The sequence below is a fragment of the Montipora foliosa genome, chromosome 10, assembly GCF_036669935.1.
Source record: "Montipora foliosa isolate CH-2021 chromosome 10, ASM3666993v2, whole genome shotgun sequence".
Classification (NCBI taxonomy): Eukaryota; Metazoa; Cnidaria; class Anthozoa; order Scleractinia; family Acroporidae; genus Montipora; species Montipora foliosa.
Genome location: NC_090878.1, coordinates 13,899,853 through 13,908,675, shown reverse-complemented (window position 1 = coordinate 13,908,675; position 8,823 = coordinate 13,899,853). Strand labels below are relative to the sequence as shown.

The 8,823-nt window shown below is 39.7% G+C and overlaps 1 protein-coding gene across 3 annotated transcripts in view; it reads left to right on the top strand.

The window, feature by feature from the left end:
- Positions 1–3,148: 3,148 nt before the first annotated feature.
- The window catches only part of LOC137973501 (gamma-aminobutyric acid type B receptor subunit 2-like), a 24,665-nt gene continuing 18,990 nt past the window's right edge, over positions 3,149–8,823 (top strand). Inside the window, exons 1-2 of one of the 3 annotated variants that reach the window (XM_068820327.1) lie at positions 3,149–3,435; positions 8,434–8,784. In XM_068820327.1, coding sequence (XP_068676428.1) covers positions 8,467–8,784 — 318 coding nt within the window. In that variant the 5' untranslated portion in view covers positions 3,149–3,435; positions 8,434–8,466. Of the gene's footprint in view, positions 3,436–7,195; positions 7,388–8,027; positions 8,132–8,433; positions 8,785–8,823 lie in introns of those variants that run through there. The other 2 variants (XM_068820329.1, XM_068820328.1) reach the window with 2 other exon arrangements.

Here is an 8,823-nt window from a genome sequence, read left to right as displayed (position 1 = left end):
GTTCAGTTGGACAAAGAGAAATCTGGGAAAAGCTAGAGTAGGTTAACTTGGAAACGACTGTACTGACAATGACGCAGTGACGCACGTATCACTTCGAGCGTATGTCCAGAGGACACTTTTTTCCTACGGAGTTGTTTTCTTCTAAACTTCTCCACCTCTCCACCTCCCCTCACACTTCCGTGATCCATACCAAAACCCACCCCCACCTCCCTCCCCCTTCACTTTCAAACGTACTCCGCGGCCCCTGTGTCTTCGTGGATCAAATAACTTACTCAAGAGCTGAAGCAGGTCACCACTCCCCGGAAAAAAGCCCCTGACTCTAAGAGTTTTGAAGCAAGCAACCGTGGACAATCTTCCTGTCGGTGTACGTTGGATCAGTGGCTTGATCTGATCGGCGTAATTACAAGTTGAGAAACTAAATATTTTAAGCAAGAGCCGATACAACGTAGATTTGATTTTAGTGGTGTATTAAAGGCACTTAAATCAAATCTACGTTGTATCGGCTCTTGCTTAAAACATTTAGTTTCCTGACTCTAACACCAATGTACTTTAAACTAACTAAAGAAAACATTTGCCCAGAGGATAATTCCCCGCCTTAAATCTTCCTTGTTAATTAGCCTCCTTCATTTAAATAGGCTTTCTTTATGCAAAATACTTTAAGCAAGAGCCGATACAACGTAGATTTGATTTTAATGGTGTACTATACTTCGGCTGGGCAAACCAGCCTTCTTCAGGTACATTGAGAGTTTACAAGAGAAAATGAGGGGAAAGAGAGGGAGGCTCCGGGCGTTGGCCGGGATATGTCATGTCCACGAAAGTTATTTTTAGACGAGCGGAAGTCTGTCTTCTGAGACGTTCGCATGCAGACGTTAAGTCCACTTCGCCCGCCATTACATGAAATATTTGCTTTTCTTTCAAACATCAGACCGAGGTTGACCTGTATGCGGACGTCTCGGAAGACAGACTTCCGCTAGAACAAAGACTTCCGCTCGTCTAAAAATAACTTTCGTGGACATGACATATCCCAAGGGCTGGACCGGGAGCCTCCCTCTCTGTCCCCTCATTTTCTCTTGGAGTTTATGCACACTTTGTTTTTGTGCTTAACTCGCCTACCTTGAACTTTTATTGACAAGGACAGTTTTTCCTAATCCATATCTGCAGGGAAACGGCATTCGTCATTATTTTGGCGGACATTACAAACTGTACAGCGTATACCCAAAATTAATACGTCTTTTTTTAACGGATTCCTATAGTTAAAACTATGAGAAGAATTGGTCTCATCGTCCTCTTTCAAGTAGGCCAATGACGAGTGGTCCATTTTCAGTGATGTTCAAAATATTGAATAATCTTCTTTCAGAAATCAAAGTGGCTATTGGTACCGGACCCGTACACCGACATATATAATCACGCGGGAGTCTTCTTAGAATGATTATTACAGGTTCAATAACACTCCAAAAGTCTTACCTCGTCTTTAATTCTTTTATATACAGTTCAGCTATCAAACAACGGCATTGTTGCCTCTTTAACATTACGAAGTACCTCCTTCGTTCCATGTCACCGGCCATCTGACGTGCCTTGTGTTTCTCGCATTTAAGTCTAAGCACCCATTTTAAAACGGTTAGCTTTCAAATATTGCGTGACTATGCCGTTCAAGGTTAGGGTTAGAACCTGTAATAATCATTCTAAGAAGACTCCCGTATTAATAGGAAATGTTAGTCGGTGTACGGGTCCCGTACGAATAACCACTGCCTTCAGAAATCGAGAGGTGAAAATTACCATTCTCGAACCTCCCAGAGATCTCCTTGCTTCTTGAAAAATGCTAGCTGACCTTTTCGAGGGGAAAAATTGCCAAAATAACAAAAACGCAAGGGAATAAATTATCCGGCGGGGAATCTTTTAGGTGATGTGATTAGTACCTTGATTGAGTTGATCGACTATAAATCAAGCAGCATCACATCCCTGGGGTAACTTTGTCTAGGTACTAAAAAAACGAAAGACATCACTATATGCCGAACTAAAACATAATTACCTCAACCAAGGACACAATCCCCAAATAGAACAGTATATGAACTGACAAAAAAGACACGTCCAATTTTAAATTATGAAGGAAAAGAAAAAATAGAGCGAACTCTAATAAGAAGGTCTTAAGAGCGGCTATTGTATTTCCAATATGTTGTTTTATTATATGGCAAACAATTCTCGGGCAAAATGGAGCAATCTGATTGGCTGGTTTTTGGTCGGAATTTACAGTGCGGACCATTACCATGGAAACGGTCAGTTTCAGTATTTTTTATCTCTCCCGAAACACAAGAAGGTTTTAAAAAGCGGAATTTAATTTTTTCATCACGACAGCCGTAGATACTAAAACAAAACAAGGACAACAGCCTAATTACAGCTAACGGAATTTAGTTTTACATTTAAAAGCTTACCGTCAAAAGTTTATTGTAATGGAAGACGAAGATAACGAACATTCACGGGCGGAGAAGTGTCCGATCGCTCAAAGAAACGATGCCATATAATCTGATAAATTACTAACCACACTTGCTCGGGACCGTACTGGAGAATATTGGCCCTAGGTCATTTTCGTACGGACCTCGCACTCGGTTTATAATAAGAGGTTCACAGATCTTGTTGATTTCTCTTAGACTAAACATCTTGCAAAAAGCATTTATTGGTAAGCACGACGAACAGAATGAGACGCTTTCGAGAAAGGTCTGTGAATTCTAACCTAACCAGATAGCTGGCGGTTCTCTTGCTGCTGAGCGTGCGAGCTCTCTCACGACAAAATCGCTACCGCAAGAACAAAAACCTCCATCTACTTAGGCAACCTCATCCCCAGGGCGCTCTTCCCTGGATTTGGAGGTGGGGCAAAATCCGGGGAAAAGCGCCCTGGGGACGAGGTTGCTATGCAAGCTATTGAAATGAAAACCTCTTTGCAGCGAGTACAGCTGTAGTGTTAACTATTATTCTTTAATATCGCACAGTACGTAGACGACAGAAGTAGACGGATGGGTGAGGAAAACTGATCTGGGGTATCGAGCTATAAATCAGGGAGGGGGTAGTGGTTATTGTGCCTGCCTTAGAGAAAATTTCAAAAGGCCCGGATGTAAGTACCAACCCCCCGCTATCGTTATCAAATTATTGGCAATCAAACGCTATCATCGCTCGCTATGAACAAAGGATTGTGTTGGGTTTTGTTTCACCTGAATTTTTAATTTGTTGCGTTTTAACCAACGAGGAGTTGTTTTTCTTTATGCATTGTAATGGTGGTAAAATTATGGCGGTGTTTGAAAAACAGTTTCGCTTAATGACAACAAGAGGAAACTGAATTGGACAGACTTATCAAAGAAAGCTGGAAGTGTGGCTTTTAAACACGTGAGCGGGAAAACCGGAGAGAGGAACGAGGACAACGTGGAATAAATATTCAGCAAACAGGTAAATCGATAATTCGTTTAAGAAACAGAAATAAGATATTGTATTCTCTAAAGACCCAGATAATTTGTTGTGATCACGATCACTCGGCAGCCGGGACGACATAAAGCTAAAGAGTGGATACAGAAGTAAACTGTAAAGGGAACTTGCGCTTCTATTTCCTTAAGGGACTTTATTCTCCGTAGGGATTGCATGAATGTTCAATCTCACAGCGCAAGTAGTCGCTTCTTGCTATTGCGCAGTGATCCGAGGAAAAAACCATTAGGCTTATCTTAAACGCATATGTCGATAAACGTCTGAGTACCTCATTTGTCATTTGTCTGGGTCAGAAGTCATAAACCAAAACACATGCATGACTAGTTTCCCTTCGAAAGTGTTTGTTATGTTTGTGATGAAATAAAAACAAGCCATCTTTGAATTTTTCAACAATGAATAATTATCAAACGTTATCAGTGTGCACAGTAAGTTATTATCAAAAGTTATTAGTTTTTTAAGTGACATCAAAATCGATCCGTTTCACAATCTATTTACTCGCCCCATTCGCAACCATCATACTGTAATATTTGCAATTTTATACGGTTTTTATTCAATAGCACAACGTGGTTTCATTGGCTTGCATTATTCGATTCAGCCAGCTAAAACAAATGGGATGCCAAGATCTGAAAATAATTTAAAACTCTTATTTCGCTCTTATTTTCGTTTCAATATACCCTTCCACAGTTTTTTTTAACCTCCATTTTGTCTGAGGGGCAAACATGGCTAAATATGGGATTTTGGCTGACTTTGAACAGCTGTAGCGCCGCTAAAGAGACAGATTTCCAACTTTTGCCACTACTTTAAATAGCTTTATTGATATCATTCATTCAACCATTAAAGGAAGGTATGACGTCCGTAAATTCGCATAAATCGCATAAGTCATGTTGCTTCTAACTTCGCGGCAAGTTGCCGTGATGATTTGACAAGGGTTTGTATGGAATTGCTTAAAAAATCGTTTATTGTCTTTGTAGCCTCAATATGTTCTTTTATATTTCATGAAAATAATCTCAGTATAAATGTCTTTTAAAAGACACTATCACTGTGGAAATCTGTCCCTTTTTAGCGGCGCTACAGCGGTTCAAAGTCGGCCAAAATCCCATACTTTCACTGTAAATTTTGCCGTATTTGTCCCCCAACCAAGATGGTGCCAAAAACCGTGGAGGGGTCTATCATTCTCGGCAATCGGGTCGTGGAAAAAATAACAAGCAATAAGTTAAAATATCGATCTCGAGTTTGAAATTAGCACTTTTAGTGAAACTTAACCTGATTTGCATCTTCAATTTTCCCCGCTTCAATCACGCGGCAACCTTGAGGCGATTGTGAATTCATTAAAAATAAAATGCTGTTAAAAGAAATTGACACAGCGATGATAAATTGACATCACCTAATGTAAACAGTTTGACATTAAACGAAAGAAATGAAATGTAGAAGACGTTGTTGAATCAGATTACTAATATGCCCCGCGTCAGTTTACGTGTTTTGCTTTTTCTCGTGATAAAAACCTAGGTGGAACACGTTACTGTCGCTCGCATTCTCTCCGGCATTTACATAACGGCGAGATTTGTGATTTCTTTCGTCGCTATATACGAGCGATTTATGAAGCCAAATAGTTAGTCAGAAATCACCATATAAGTACAGACTAGGAGCTACAATAGCCACTAACCCAATGACTTAACAGCTACCTTTCCATCGGTATATTATTATTTGTATACTAAGAGGTAGCCACTACCCCTGGGTCGGTAATATCTATAATTCAAATTTACAGAAGAGGATAGTGGCTAACAAATATTTACATATAGAGACAAATAAAATAACGAAATTTGTTACAATAAAACACTCAGATCCTTTTACGTAAAATGTAAATGACACTTAAGAATAAATCAGCCAGTGAAAAGTCTTTTCTATGTTTGTGACTGAGAATGAAAAGGGAATCAAAAATGGGAACTTCAGTGCTTTCAGGAGCTCAGGCTGGCAATAGCCGTTTACTGAAAACTGCCGAGAGCACTTTACCGTCAAAGATCAGCACTCTTGTTGGGGACATCAAAAGAACGGAAATTATATCGTAGCCTGTTAGCGGCCTGCTGAACACATCATAAAATCATTACAATGTGCCTCATACAAAGACGTTGCCTTGATATCACTGCAGGAAGTAGGGCTTAGTTAGAAAACTGCTGGAAAGGAAATCAGTCAACCGTAGAGACTCTTTATCTATCTTCTGGACCGAATTGTTTCGGTCAAGCTAGTAATGATTAATCCGGGCTCAAGGTCTAGTCCTAGATTCGATAATATGATTTTTTTTTTTTGCAGAAATATAAACATTATCACTTACAGCATCGATTTGTTAAAAGATTTAAGTCTATCCAATTTTCGAAAAGCCCTAAAGAAAGCACATTTACAGTGTCTGAGTCGCCCTGTTATGTCTTTTACGGAGCTACAACTCGAAACGAACTTTTTGTCAGATTCCTCTCCAATTTTCAGGATCATTTTAATACAATTGAATGTACAAAACAGTGTCAGCGTTTTTCAATATTGTTTGATTTATACTAAATTCCTGGTCCAAAACACTATTTTTCAAATTTGATGGAACTCGGACAACAATTGCAAAACGTAATATATAAAAAATCGCTGACACCATTTGGCTAGATCCAAAACTACATGCAGGGACAATTAAATGATGTTCATTTCATTATCACCTCATTGATGGCAGGGCATTGGAATGGATATTCTATTAACACTCTTAATTTTAATTTTGATAACTCAAACTACCCCTAAAAATAATGAAATAAGAGTGAAGGGTAGATTCGAACCTGGACACGTGCACTTCGCCCTTCCGTTTCAAGTACATTCGTGCATCAGCCCATTTCTGAGTTGCTGCATGCCTCAGTTTCGAGGCGAGTCCTGGTTTACAACCATTCAAATGGAAATGAGTTGCATATTCTTATGCAAATCAAACTCATTTCCCTTTCAATAGTTGAGCACCAAGACTCACTTCGAAACCGAGACAAACAGCAACTCGGAAATGGCCTATTTGGCCACCCGAACGAAACCCGGAAATTTATTAACAGCCCATGGATTGATCGAGTGATCCAGAAAGCACCTGAAGCAACCTCACTTGTTGCTCATTCAGACATCGTCATCAATGAGATAAAAACTGACACTATGATGAGATTTTAATCCCACGAAATTTTTTTGTATTAGCTGAGTTGAAGAAATTAAAATTGGCTCCGTAGGCAGATAGCAAGCTGAGGTTTTGCGCGTATTCTTTCGTCTTTCGGCGAAAAAACAAGCTCTCCTAGCTTGAGGCTTTGGTTATCGCTGAGATTACTACCGTCGGTCTTTCAATCGCTACATGTCAAATTTTTAGCAATCAAAGCCTTGTATACTTGATAAGATGATACCCTCTCCTTATTGTATCATATTTCTCGCGTACGCACGACCATCTTTCATCGACAGTTGTGTTGATAAATTCAGGGGTATGACATTGTTGAGACCTCAACCGGTGAAATACTTCAAACGATGAGAACCTTACTTAGTAGACAAACGACCTGACCTCAAGAGCTCTTGTAGCGGTCCTTTTCGGAGCAAGAGAAGGCTGGGGCAGGGAAATTTCTTTCCCCCGCCCCAGCCTTCTCGCGGCTTCGTCGCTAAGGAAGTCTTTGCTTTCCGCAACAACAGAACCCCCAGCTACGCAGGCTGGCCCAGGACTCTTATTTTCAACTATACTTTCGCCCGTCGCCGAGCGACCAGCTTACGACTTTGTGCCTTTGTTTTGTCTTTATAATTCAAAATTTCCAAGGTTTCTTTCACGAGCCGTCGTCGAAAAAATCATCACCACACATCAAAATTCAACAGTTCTACATAACGAAGGGCGCCGTTTCGTATTTTACATTTAGACACCAAAAGCGGCGTTACTATCAAGGTAAGGAAGATCACGCACTTGAATACGTGATTTCAACGTCACTTTTAGTTTTTTAGATTGTGGCAAGTATCAATTTCACAAAATAATTACCAGCAATTATCATTCAAAGAGAAGATAAGCTATCCGGAACGAAGTTACGTACCATTCCGAATCAATTGAGAAAATCCGCTTTAAAGTAACCCGCCAGACCGTTTAACTCAGCCATGTCGCTTTACTCGGTTTCAGTTAAAACTGAATCGGCTTTAAACAGTGAACAAGCCACACATCCTACGCCTTTTATGACTGGCGTCCATCACAGGGATACCATTTCAGCGTTCCCATCTCAATCACAGTGTTCCCATCTGCCCAAAAAATTTCACCATTTTGGCAGGCTGAAAATCAACCTCTACGTTATATAGGGCATATTAAAACTATAGAAAAAATCAGTTTAGTCTTCAGTATATAGACTTAGGAATACAAAAATATGTTTTTTGCTTTGTGGAAAGAAGGTAGACGTATTATAAAAAAACAATTTTTTTTATTGAATTATGTTTGATAGCCGAAAATGAAGAAATCTGACCCCACCTCCCAGTCTCCCTCCCCTTCGGATTTCCCCACCCCTCCCCAACTTGTGGCTTTTGTTCTTTGTACCTTACTAGAACTTAGTCCTTTAATCAGGAGGAAAAAGCGTCTGGCAACAAAGGCTATATTTTTGAGATCGTTTCAAGTCCCTAAGTCGTCGAATTTGTCTGAAACGTCTTTATGGTATGTATTGTGCATTTATTAAGAAAACTGACGGGTACATTTCATTTGATGAGGTGAAGAAATTAGGTAAAGCGATTTGTCAAAATAAGTGTCGTCCTCATTACGTCGCTTACCGTACTGAGGGAGGAAAAGTTGATTTTTTTCATAGTAGTCGATTGTGATATGATTTATGTTCCACGTACATGCATAACTCGAACTGCAGGCTAATAAATATTGTTGCTGCACTCAATACAAAACAAATTCTAAAGCTAATAGTAAAAAGCAAACATACAGTTCATGTTTTGTCTATAATTATTTTGCAGGTTTGATGACAGCTTTCTACTCCCAGAGAAAACATGAATTTTCTCCCTATATGGACTACGTGCTTTGTTGTCGCGAACCTGAATGCGCGTTATTCCATCGCCTTTAACGAGACGGACACAAAATGGGAGTCTGTCGGCTCAGAAACAAGATATAATACAACCACACAAGTGTTGCCGACCAAAATTTTAAAAATAAATCACGAGCTTTTCATCGGCGGGTTTTTCGATCTTAACACCCCCCACGGAGCAGGGGAACTTTATGCCACTATGATGGCCGTCAAGGAAATCAATCAAGATCCTACATTTTTAGCGGATTATAAGATAGCTCTATTCCATAAAAGATCAACAGAGGTAAGAAAATATTGTAACCATGTGTTATTCTTAATTTTT